Here is a 13,029-nt window from a genome sequence, read left to right as displayed (position 1 = left end):
AAACTTTGCTTAAATTTTTATTGACAAGCATATCATTTGAGATAGCACCAATTATAAAACAAAAATATTGATAAAATCAATAATATGAACATGTCGGCAAGTCATTTGGATTATTGATTTTGAATGGTCGGACAAGCGTAGCGTATAGCCAATGTGATCAAGTCCACGCTTGCCAAGTAATCCGAGTTTTACAAGTTTCAGTAATCTCATTATGCGCCTTTAATCAGACTCTAAATTGGAAACTAAACCTCTAATTTTCTCCGTGGACATTAACTACCATTCAAAACCTACTTAAAAAAATGAGAGGGAAGACCTACCATTCAATTCATACACCAGGTCAGTAGGACTAGTAGAGGGCGAAACCAATTCCTTATATCGTATCGTCAACCATCTACCTTCACAATCCTAATCACTCCAATCCACCATCTCAAACGCCTTCATCTCCATTCGTGTTCAACCAGATGATTAAACCGATCTCGTCTGCCACCGTGGAGCTTCCGGTGCAACCCCCGAAGGACATAAACCATTGACGACGACCAAGGAAGCTTGCAGTCCCGGAACAAGGTATGCTTCTTCTGCCGAATCAAATTACTTCCTACATATAAACCTTTCCATGCAATCTCAGCAACAATCATCATATCCAAAGTATATAAAACTAACACAGATTGCACATTTCCGCATGTCATTCAAAAATACAAATGTCCGAAAATACTGATCGATCCCGAGTTCGTGAAATAGAACAAACTAACACACTTTACCTTCCAATCATACATAAAACACTGTTTTTTTCAGCCCCCTTTCCAATCAACAAAGCAACACCAGTCAGTCTGATTCAAGACAATCAAAATAAAAGATCACGATTCTTACATATTTGACAATCCTTTAAAGGGCGTTTCTTTTCAACAAAGCTACCATCCCCTGCTAAGAACCAACACTCAGTATCCAATAAAGCTGCTTCTCAAAGCCCATAGTGGTCACCTTTTCCGCCTCTTTCCAATACTTCGTTCTCCCCATTCGGTAGATAAGCATTTCAAAGTTGTGTACTGTAAGTCTGTTCTTCGTTTTCTATCATCGGATGTTTCTCCATCATCTCAGCGAATCGGGTGATATTGTGTGATCCCACGCTTTGGAGGCAACTTCCTCAAAATGAAAAGGACCAAAGAAGAGGGCAATATCTCCACCAACTGCAAAGCACGTGCAAGGCCACAAGAAATTTTAAAGGCAAAGAATTGAAGATCCAATGAAGTTTATGGGGGCAAAAAAAGATGGTTAGCCAACAAAAATTATAAACCAGATGCTTACCAGGTAATATATAAAGTTTAGAACCGGGTGATTCAAAACATCAAGGTCAGCAGCTTGATCGAATGCGTTGAAGCACATCTGTAGCACAAGAGAAGAATAATGGATGCTTAAGTGAGGAAACAATAAAGCAGATGCAACAATTCAGCTGTGGCTTCAACATTCAATCCAAATTTGGTCGTATACTTGTGCACACACATGATATGTACCATTTATGTGATTTTGATTGTTTAAACTTCGACCTACTTAAAAACATCAAACTTCCTCAAGTTCAAGGATTAGTAGGTGGAATCCAAAAAAATTCAAGCACTTACCATTATACATCTGACAAGGAAACATGCAAAACATATGGTTGTCACATAGCCAACCTGTCAAAGTCAAAAGACACAAAACTAAAGGAAAGTGAGTACATTTGTGATGAGAACTTAAGGGTCCTCAAAACAATCTTGTTCAAGTCTTTACCTCCTGCAGCTTCTTCCGTCGTCCTTTTGATTCTACAGGAAATCTCTGCAACATCAAGAAAAGTCTGCCAGCAACAACAGCATTAGAACATTGCCCAAATAATCAGTGGATAGGTAAAATTAACTATAGCCTGCACAAGATACTAATCTTCTGAAAGTAATGACATTCCATCACATTAAGGGGATGGTGCAACACAGACGTTTCATCCCTCACCCATCTTACAGGATCCCAAAAAAAATCATTCAAACATCATGAGAGCCATACCTCCCTAAACGACAAAAACCTTGAAGACTAACAAAGTATAGAGGGAGTGAGGGAGAAGTAGAACCGTTTTTTCTAGTATAGAGGGAGTGAGGGACAAAGAATTCAGTGGCAGCTGCACATAAGTAACACAAAAGGCAAAATGACAACTTTCTATGGATCCATCAAGTATGATGCATTTATGAAACTATAATTGTTCAAGAAGCCTCGGTATAGTGCTTATTTGTTTCAATTATTTGCTCTTCTGGGCAAGACAACATTGGCAGGAACATCATATCTATTGAACTTAGGCCGCAGCTTCCATGCATCTTAAATGTCCTGATGTGTGATGTTGGTCATGTAGAGTCAAACACGGTACAAATTTGATTCAAACAAGTAAAGTTATGCGGAGGTAAGTGAATTCCAGTTTTTCCTTTTTGTTACAATTTTGCAAGTTAGATGTTTCATATGTCCAAAAAACAGCAGCAAACAACCAAATGCAGAGCAATTACCTTCCACCATATAGAAGAAACCCAAGGGCTGCGAATAAGGACACACCTGCAAGAATGTGTCTTAGAATAACAGATTATCAAGATAAACTACATATCTTCAAAACCTATACGTGCTCATTGAAAAAATACCTGCAAAGAACATCTTAGATAAGGTGAGCAGAACTGGGATAGGCTTCCACCATAATATCAACCACATAGCAATCTGTAACAAGTAAACCAAAACAAAAATACTATTAGATGATATCAGTAGCATTCCCAACATGTAAACAAGCAACTCCCAGGTACTTCACGCTACAAACCATCAATATACATAGAAGTATAGAACTATGCAGAAGCATACTACATAGGTGTACTACAATAAGCATAATCAGTACCATATCAACTATAATGAATATCCAAAAATTAGTCAATGGTCCTACTTCAGACTGGTACCCCTAACCACTCTGAAACAATCCCCAAATTATTACTATAATTTCTGAAATTTTGAATTCAAGTAGTCAATGTTCCTACTTCAAACAGGTACCCCAAAACGCTCCCTCCACTGTTCAGTGAAACAATCCCCAAACTATTTACTATAAATTCTGAAATTTTGAATTCATCAAGACCAATATTTTGATGTATTTTCAGAGTTTCAACTCAACTCATACATAGGTGGAAATGAGCAGAAACTGTTTTTGACATAATGGGTGGCAAACATGAAAGCTTAACCTAGCAAGACTTTGCAAGAGTGAGAACATGATAGGGTGGAATGACAGTAATTCTCTACATATTGAGGTTTGGATATCAGTGGTTAAGCATAGATTTCATGCAAACGGGTGAGTAGGAGCTTAAAATGATATACGTGTGCGCATGGGTGTGTGTCCACAAAGAGAGTGAGGAAGATGATCATCATTTGCATGATGTCACAGAGAGAGAGAGAGAGAGAGAGAGAGAGAGAGAGAGAGGAATGATTCCGTGATAGAATATGCAAGTATAGAAAAAGGGAAGGAATGGAAAGTGCTTCAACTTTAATTTTCTTTCCCTTTAAGGAAAATAAAAATACAGCATGATTTAGTTCACCTTTCCATCTTCCAAAATAATCTTAAAGTTAGGTGGAATAATATTAGTATAATGTGAAGACACTTAGTTAATGAGTTCATTAGCAAGGACCTTGAGCAAAGGTCAATTCCAAATAATATGCACGTACACATAGTAGCAGTTTTCTTGCTTTTATAACATTATATAACATGTCAAATGAGAAGGAGACGGCAGGGAAAAGGGAACACACCCTATTGATGCTATATCTAAATCATCCCATTCTTTTCCCTCCCATGCAAAAAAAAGCATATAACGGAAAGATATGGATCTGATTGTAAACCTAATTATCCAGCATAAATGAGTTATATATTCCGAGCCAGCATGATATTTAACAAAACCACACCCTTGGGGTACTTCCAGTCAACTGTAGGTCAAAGCATAAACTGTGCACACACCTAATAAAACCATTACCCTGCTACCTTTTACTTACTTTCTTGCATTTTACAATATCTAATAAAAAACTCTAAGACCCTAACATGCCACTCCTGTTGAATATCGTTTATCCTTCAAAACTTAGTAACTTTATCTAAATTACTTTACTTTCTCTGAGCCCTTAGAACCCATTGAACATATCTATCAGTTTTAATTGCTAGATTGTCATCTGGTTGCCCTTATATTTCATCAATATACACTAACAAAAAGTTCTTAGGAATCATTTTCATGAAGGGGATCTTGTGTAAATATAAAGAAGGTTTCTTCAGAAACTCTTCAACAGCACCGTTTACAGGGCCAGGGTCCTACATATAATAAAAAAATTATATATACACGTGAATAAAAGAAATAAACAAACAAATATGGCAAAAAGAAAGATTAAGATGAACGTAATGCTCTATTCAGAACCATGACTTGCTTCCATTTTGAAGAATCCAACTCCAAAAGCTCCCTTTTGTGGGGACTTAAAGTGAAACAGTTGAGTAGAAGTTTCACCTGAATCACATAAACCACAGCATTGACAGTCAAGAAGCTTGGCCTCAGTCCATCTGTAGAAACAGCGCGTGCCTGTTTTACACATAAGAGTTGTAATCAAACCACTTTAATCCAAAACCACCCGCACAAAAGAAATCATATACATGGAGCACTTGAAATAAAATATAACCTGATAGTAAATTTCAGCCCAGAAAAGAACCAAGAGCGCATAGGTAGTGAAGAAGGCAAGACTCGGCATATCGAGCAAGATATGTTGGACAATCTGCCAAACAGAAAAAAAAAAAAAAAAATTAACTTAGCAGCTATTAAGAACAACTAAAATTAAGAAAATGGCACCGACGATAGAATTCAACCTTTGGATGCAGCTTCTGCACTTGCCGGCGGAACACAAACACTGCTGATCGAACTACAAGAATATCAAAAAGATATAAATAAGTAAACACTTGCACACAACGCATAATCATGAATGCAATTAAAATCCCGAAACTGAACCAGCCACGATAAATAAGATACAAACCTCCATTGACAACAAAATTAAGAAAGTGGAATACTTTCTGCGTGGTCCAACCGTACTCCGGCACTCTCAATTGTATCCGAATCAATTGAACCTGGTATTGAATAAATACACCAAATTAACATATAAATCTTCACCAAATTTCTACATTAATCTTGAAATTAACAACAGTACACGATAGAATTAAACATAAACACACACACAACTCTAAGGTGCTCGTATATTTTCCTTCAATTCGAAGCAACCAAATGAAAACTACAAATCCTAGCATTCAAGATTCAGAATTCAGCTCGACAAATTAAAATCGTCACTTACAGATAACAGATGTATAAATATATACATACATATATACAGATAGATAAAGATATACATAGAGATTGAGATAAATACCAGGGCAACGATAGCGACGAGACCGTAGAGAATAGCAAGGGCATGAAATATGCGGTCTTGCCAAATAGGGGAGGCATTGATGTCGTGCCACCAACTCGATGCGTCTCTCAGGTTGTAAGCTATCACCGCCGACTCCACCACCCCGACTCCGCCGCCGCCGCTACGCGCCATTCAAACCTCCACCAATTCCTACTTTTTTATTTAGTTTTTTTTACCAATTTATTGCTAATATTAATACGTAATTATACAATTATTACTCACTTTTCTGAATCCTAAAACCGAAGAGGTTGTCTGAGAATTGAGAAACGATACTGCAATCGCCCCGCGAGAAAGCGAAGAAGAAAGAGAGAAGGAACCAATCAAAATCCAAACCAATTTAAATTCAATCGCCAACTCTTTTTTCTTCTTTATTTTCCTTTTCTTTTATTCTCCTCACGTGAAACTGAAAATCACAAAACGGCCGGCAAAAATAGGAGAATCCGAGCCCGAAGCGGAGGTGTGGGTTGTTGGGCTTTTTACATTTATGGGCTTGGTGCTGTTGCTTCTCCAACTTCGATTTATTAGGCCCTTATCTATCTTTTCAATCGTATTACACGCGTGACGCGTACGCTCGTCCTGCGGAAACGCCAGATTGTAGACGCTTGCGGGATTGCCACCTCCATCCTAAACGGCCATTTAATATCTTATGATACCTATCCAATGCTATTTTACAGAGCATCCTCTTCGAATCTACTTTACGAGGATTCTCTCCGGATCTAGGATTTTATCCATCTCTACATTTTAACTGTTCATCATATTTTGTGCAATTAATTTTCGTCAGATATTATTTGTGTTTAATTTTAAATAAAAAAATCAAATGATTTCCTATCGTATGGTACACGATGAATGACTAAGATATGAAGATCCACACAAAAGTACATCCGGCTAAGATCCAATCCATATTATAGCATCTTTAGATTTCAAAATGTTTATGCTAGCATTAACAATATAAAAAATGTAATAATATTTCAACTGATAAATGAAATTTAATATGAATTGACAGCGTTCACCTTTTTGCCAGATTTACAGCACTTCATAACTTCATCTTTTATAATTAATTATTGAATGTTATATCCTTTTAATTCTATTATTATTTTTGTTTTAAAACATTTATTATGACTGCTTTATGTAATAGTAATTAAATATACGCATTGAAGAACAAAATATTTAAAGATATTAAAATGTCATTGTCTAATTTCAATTTTATGTTTAAGATTTTACATTTATTTTAAACTACTTTAAAATAACCAAAACGAATACACAGTTTTCTTTCTCATTTCGTTCCTTCTCATCCTCGTACCAAGCAAGTTTAAGTTAAGCGCCCCTACATGGGTACATTTAGGCTACTTCGGTAGAATTGGACGATAGGACCAAATATGTATTAAAGTATGATAGTCGCGTTTAAGCTTTATGTCACGCACATTTTGGAAGAAATTGACACTAAAATTAAAGTTTATACCTCAAATAATGATAAAAATGGTCAAACCCAACATTCTAAGTTTGACCGTCCAGGTAGTACCAAATGAGTAAATGAAGTTTTGGGGGCATGTGGCCAACTGACGGATTTTGAACGGTCAAAAGAGTAGAAGAAGCCCAATTGGTGTTATTGTCACACTAAATTTCAGCTTGTCATCTAAAGTATGTTTGCATATCATCAATTCAATGCATACACAACTCACCAAGTGAAAACCTTTCTGTTGTTTCATGTCTTGAAAACTTCGTTTCGGGCACATTATTGCATATACTATATAACTTTTAAATGGTTTTACTCATTGCAAGATCATTTGGCTCGACGAATAAGGTGACACACATGTTGGCTAGATTGGGTTTACCTCTCAATACTCCGATAGCTTGATTCGAGGAATCTCCTAATGTAATAATAGACCTTTTAATTGAAGATAGTAATCATAAGTAATCTCTCATGGTGCGGAATACTTTTTTTCCCTTCGTCCATGTTAAATCCTTGACAAAGTTTTTGTTAAGAACCACTGTATGCACCTATTTTGTTTTTACGTATTTCAATCTTCTATCCATGAGTATCGTACATTTACTAAAAAAATCTTATTTTTCTTGAAAATGTAGTGTTTCTTATTTAAATGCATTCAAAAATTGTAGAAAGGGTTGATCTGACACACAACTAATCAATATTGATACTATCTGGAATCTAATTTAATTCGGTGCGATGTGAACTTTTACATTCTTTAACAAAAAAAAAATCATGAATTGATAAATTGTAAGTCCATTAAAGACCCGTCATCCGCACAACATTTCTCACAAAGTAACGAGGACCGTATGTATTTGGAGGCCGATCATCTAACTGTAAACACCAACAGTTGTGCAAAGTAAAACTTGTTCTAATCAATTAACTCTACCGAGCATCTTTTGCTTGCGACGGTGTCTATCAAGCCATAAAAAAAAACAAGATCTCTTCTGCATTGGGATCCTGGGGGAGACACAAGGCCCATCCCACGCCCAAATTATAATAAATAAAAAATAGAGCATCCAATGTCTCTTGGTCCCTAAATTAGTGAGAGTTCTTCTTCTATTTTCGCTACAGTAGTTTTTATGGAATTTTAACGAAAAACTCTCTGTACTATTTATTTTAACAAAAAAAAATCATATTTTTACATTAAAAAGTCAATCTTGATACTATTTATTTTACCTTTTATTTTATCCTTATCATTAAAATCTAAAGTTTTCAACTTTTTTTTTTTTTTTTTATTACTTTTGCTTAGTTTTTATTCCTTGTGTTGTGTCAAAAACCAAATAAAGCAGCAGAGGGTAGAGAAGCTAAAAGTGGACTATTTTCAGCGGGTCCAAAGCCTTTACGTTGTCTGCAAGAATCAATAGTTTCCTGAAAAAGTGAAAGACCGACTGACCGCGACCTGACTTTCCTTCCTTCCCTCCCCCACTCACTGCAGTCTGTGTACGACCCTCAGTCACTCTCTGCAACTCGCAAGGTCCTCAAAACAGGCAAAAGCAAGCTCACCCACCCACGCATTCATTCATTCATTCATTCTAGATAGAGAGAGAGAGAGAGAACGATTGAGTGAAATTCTACATCAACACATTGAGTTGCATGATATTATCACCCCCAATTTCCATGGATTACGAAAGGATCCAAAAACCTCAGGTGCCTCTCTCTCCTTTTTTTTTTTTTTCAGCACAATCAATGTGTTCGTTTTTTTTCAACTTTTTACTTCTCACATTCCATCGTTTTCAAATTTATTGTGCAAAATCCAACATTTCATTATCTTATCTCAAAAACCCATCATTTTTCTCGAATTTGCTTCAAAGATTTTAGCTTTCTCATTTCTTGGGTTTAAAAACAAAGACCCATTTTTGGGTTTATCGGATTGCTTATTGGGGATTTGAAAGTGCAGGTGGGAGGTGGGGGATTTTCACCAGGGAAGCTGAGGAGTATGCTACTGGGAGTGGAGAAGAAGAGGAAGGAAAAGGAGGATTCTGAATCTGCTTTCACTCTGAGATCTCAGCCTCCTGACTTTGATGATCAAGCTGGTTAGCTCTTAATTTTTCCCTTTTTTAATTAATCAGTGATTATTTGAATCTTAGATTTCTTAGTCTCTGAATTAAGCTACTGGGTCAGTGGCGATTCCGGTTTAGTAGAAAGTAGTCAAATTTCGTATTTTATCGGGAAACAAACAGAAAGTAGTCAACGATTGCTTGATGTATTTGTACCAACCTAACTAAACTTAAAACTTTGTCATTTCAGTTGGGTTGCTGCGGAAAAAAAAAAAACTTTGATGTTCTTACCCTTTTGACTGGATTCTTGCAGGGGGTGGTGGTTCTGATGACTGTAAAGATGTAGATGTTGTGAGTGTTCTTCCCAAATGCTCGACTTCGAATGCTGCCGACTCATTAGGCCCGAAGATGGCTGGTGACCGGCGATTGAAGGATAGCACATTAGTCAATTCAAGAATTAGGAACCAAGAAGACCCTTCATTAGATTATGATAGTGGGCATGATGCAATGGGTGTGTCCTCATCCATATTTGAGTTTCAGAAGGCAGAGCGTGCCCCACAAAGGGTGCCTCTTGCGCCGTTCTCCAAACCAGCACCGTCCAAATGGGATGATGCTCAGAAATGGATAGCAAGCCCAACTTCGAACCGGCCAAAGATGGGGCAGGCTCAAATGCAGGTTGGGCAAGGAGTTGGATCGCGAAAGGCTGGTAGCTTTGGTTATGGGAGTAAACAATTGAGCACAAAGGTTGTTGTTGAAGTTCCAGATCAAAAAGTAGATATTTTTGAAGAACCAGATACGAAGCGAATTGACACAAATCAATCTAAGATGGAAAGTGGAGGGCAGAAGTGTGTAAGTTGGGAGCCTGATCCATACCCCATTGCCGATTCATATGGCAAATCAGTGCTCATGGTTGAGAACTCTGTCGGAGAGTCAGCAAGTAAGAATTTGGTTTTCTTGTTTTGTTCAGTTGAGATTCTTGTTTCATGACTGCATCATTATTTATAGAATAAGATTTTCAGCACTATAAATCAAGCTAATCCTAGCGGGAATTTCACTTGGTTCAGTGTTCTAGAATGTTTTTTTACACTTTCGGTCGCACAGATCTTCGATACAACTTTTTGATACATTACCATTTTTTTATTGAAATCCATGCTTACTAGGAACTGAGTCGGTTTCCACCATGTCCTTACTGGCGTCTGGTGTGGGAAATTATTTGAAGAACGATGGGTTTGTTCTTGTGTTATATCATATCGTTAAGTGAGGCCTACCAGAAAGTAACTGCTTTTATAATTGTTTATAACACTCACCGATCTTCCTGCCTTCTCGTAAATTAACTTTACAAAGTGAGCTTTATGCTACAATTTGGAACTAACTAGCGGCACAATTTGCATATGATTTTCGCAGTCAATCTTAGCCAGCATGATTCTTCTACAGCGTTTCATGGAACAACAACATTTATTCCTCCTCCTTCAACCGCAAGATCTGTCTCAATGAGAGATATGGGTACAGAGATGACGCCTATTGCTAGCCAGGAACCCTCCAGGACTGGAACTCCAGTGGGGGCAACAACACCGATTCGCAGTCCTACTAATTCAAGGCCATCAACTCCTAGCAGAGCTGCACAAGCTTCATCTCCAATCAACCAGAATCCTAACAAGGAGTTGTCTGAAAAGGAGTTACAAATGAAAACCAGGAGAGAGATAATGGTTCTTGGGACACAGTTGGGTAAGATGAACATCGCTGCTTGGGCTAGCAAAGAGGAGGATAAGGGTGCATCCACGTCACAGAAAACTACACCAGAAGAACAACCGGGGAAAAGCATTGTTGAGACACGTGCAGCAGCATGGGAAGAAGCTGAGAAAGCCAAGTATATGGCTAGGTTAATTCACATCCCCTTCTTTTGTTTCTTTTTTGTACAGTATCCATCTCTTACCACTGTAACTGGATTGTTAGATAATGACACTCGATTTTTAGGGACAATTGTTATTTATGCTGCATTTTCAAATTGTGGAATGATCATGTGTCCATGACTGCAATTATCCAGGTTCAAGCGTGAAGAGATGAAAATACAAGCTTGGGAAAATCATCAGAAAGCAAAAACAGAAGCTGAGATGAGGAAAATCGAGGTACTTATAGTAGCTTTCTGTTGGAAATCTTCTTGTTGTGGCAGCCATTCTCTATTTCTAATCTTGTATTATATTTTCTCTTTTCATTATGTTTAAGAAAATATTATCAAGTAATATCCAAACTTCCGTTAGACAACAAGATAATAGCCAAATTAGGTCACCCGTGTTGGATTAATCTCTAAAATTGTAAGATTATAGCCAACCTGGAACATTAAGACTGACCATGCTAAACTGCAAGACATTGGCTCCTGATGAAGAGTTCCACTCTCTAGGGCTTCTTCGGTTCTTCCCCTAAATTCCTTGAGTACTTGCTTATTGTGACATAATGCAATGTGGACGTGTTGTGTGAGAACTTTAGGTCTTTCTTTTCATAACTAAAAAATGTGAACAGTAGGCCAGCCTTCTATCTGGTTGAGTATCGAAAACATAGAAAACCCTCAACTTCAGATACTTATAAGCAAAACTTTGAACTTCTAATCTATGAATTCCCTTGGAACCTATGCAGTTTATTGAAAGTAACATTTGTTGCTTCCAGGTAGAGGTTGAAAGGATAAGAGGACGCGCTAATGGCAAGCTTATGAATAAGTTGGCAGCTGCAAGACATAAGGCTCAAGAAAAGCGAGCAGCAGCGGAGGCCAGGAGAAACCGGCAAGCAGCGAAAACAGAACATCAAGCAGAGTACATTCGCAAAACCGGTCGCATCCCGTCCTCGTTTTGGTGTTGGGGTTGGTGCTCTTGATATTGGAACCACATTCTGCAAATGTATGTCCATGTTAATGTAAAAACCTAAAAACTTGATTTGGCTTAACCTATGAAAGTCGGAAAGTAAAGTACTCAAGTGTAATTATCGTCAACATGGCGAAGGGGTAATGCTTGCTTAAAATATTTTGTTTGTTCTTTCCACCTAAGAAGAGTAATATTGGTCTTTCACATTCTGTTTTACGAATGTGGATTCTGATTAAAAAAGGACTTTCCACCAATTCACCGAGTTCGGAATCCTGATCGTTCAAATTTGATCTAACGATTACAAACATGAAATCTTTTTAAAGTTGTTGGATCAAAATTGCACGGTCTGCATTGCGAACTTGATGGATTTGGTGGAAAGGAATCCGGTCATTATAAAAATGGTTTTCACAGTGGTTGTGGGACCCAGGAAGGGATAAAAAGGTAAACAGCCAGTTTACGATTTATTACTTGCCTTCCGAAGTGAACCAAACACAAACGAAACCACTTTGCCAAACAAAAACTTAAGTATCTATGTCACAAAATAACAAACACGGATGTCACCTAAGGTACTTACCAAAATAATTACAATGACATGAGTGTCTCCTTGGCTTGGCTGGAATTAAAATTATTTCGATTTTTAATTTTTTATGCGTTTGCAAAATATGAGTATTAGGGTTGTTTTGATTTTTGACTTACCTTAGAATATGCGGGATAAAAAAAATATGTAGATTTCACATGAAGTTTAGTGATCCAATAAGTAAAACGATCATAAACTGCATTATTTAACTATCACGGGGTAACCAGTACTTGGGAACGAATTCTATATCCATATTTTGCGTGACACATCCTGATTTAATTTTTGGCGCTGATGAATCACATGATGATGTCTAGGAGGAGGCTGAAGTGCCTCTATGAGTCCTCCATGCCCCTTCAGGATGGACTGTCATGGTGATGTTACTAGCTGGTTCATTTTTTGAAGGAAAAAAAAATTGCATTGTTTAAGGAGAGTATTTGAATTATGATTACTTGGCATACACGTAACACATTTAAATTTACTCCATAATATGAGTATTCGAATTATCTCTTTCATTATTTTGGACCTTCCATTTGCTTACATATGAGTATGACATTCTACACATTTACCTATGGAATAAAAAAATAATTGTGGCTATCACGTTAGGGTTTAAAATCGATAACTTATTTGCACTTAGACTAATATTAGAAGACTAATGAA

General features: G+C 37.2%; 2 protein-coding genes across 3 annotated transcripts; one reads left to right on the top strand and one right to left on the bottom strand.

Moving 5' to 3' along the window:
• Nucleotides 1-128: 128 nt before the first annotated feature.
• On the top strand, nucleotides 129-11,972 carry LOC103943161. Of its 2 annotated transcripts, none has more exons than XM_048585380.1 (6): nucleotides 129-564; nucleotides 8,844-8,979; nucleotides 9,257-9,880; nucleotides 10,348-10,822; nucleotides 10,988-11,069; nucleotides 11,605-11,972. In XM_048585380.1, exons 2-6 carry the CDS (start codon nucleotides 8,883-8,885, stop codon nucleotides 11,806-11,808), a joined length of 1,482 nt encoding a protein of 493 aa, XP_048441337.1. In that variant the 5' UTR covers nucleotides 129-564; nucleotides 8,844-8,882; the 3' UTR covers nucleotides 11,809-11,972. The 2 variants fall into 2 exon arrangements, with proteins under 2 accessions (XP_048441337.1, XP_009351653.1); XM_009353378.2 differs by lacking the exon at nucleotides 129-564 and adding an exon at nucleotides 8,382-8,593.
• Nucleotides 1,023-6,366, bottom strand: LOC103943166 (protein TOM THREE HOMOLOG 1). The gene is made up of 12 exons (XM_009353384.3): nucleotides 5,683-6,366; nucleotides 5,422-5,610; nucleotides 5,035-5,125; nucleotides 4,871-4,923; nucleotides 4,687-4,779; nucleotides 4,518-4,589; nucleotides 2,643-2,715; nucleotides 2,514-2,559; nucleotides 1,762-1,825; nucleotides 1,614-1,667; nucleotides 1,303-1,380; nucleotides 1,023-1,184 (listed from the first exon to the last, which is right to left on the bottom strand). The coding sequence occupies exons 2-12, from the start codon at nucleotides 5,590-5,592 to the stop codon at nucleotides 1,092-1,094; spliced, it is 888 nt and encodes a 295-aa protein (XP_009351659.1). The 5' UTR covers nucleotides 5,593-5,610; nucleotides 5,683-6,366; the 3' UTR covers nucleotides 1,023-1,091.
• Nucleotides 11,973-13,029: the final 1,057 nt, after the last annotated feature.

Source organism: the organism of the source record quoted next, unplaced genomic scaffold, assembly GCF_019419815.1.
Source record: "Pyrus x bretschneideri cultivar Hongxiangsu unplaced genomic scaffold, Pyrus_bretschneideri_v1 Contig22, whole genome shotgun sequence".
NCBI classification, from domain to species: domain Eukaryota; kingdom Viridiplantae; phylum Streptophyta; class Magnoliopsida; order Rosales; family Rosaceae; genus Pyrus; species Pyrus x bretschneideri.
Note: the sequence above shows the minus strand (reverse complement) of the source record. Positions and strands in the feature narration are given on the sequence as shown.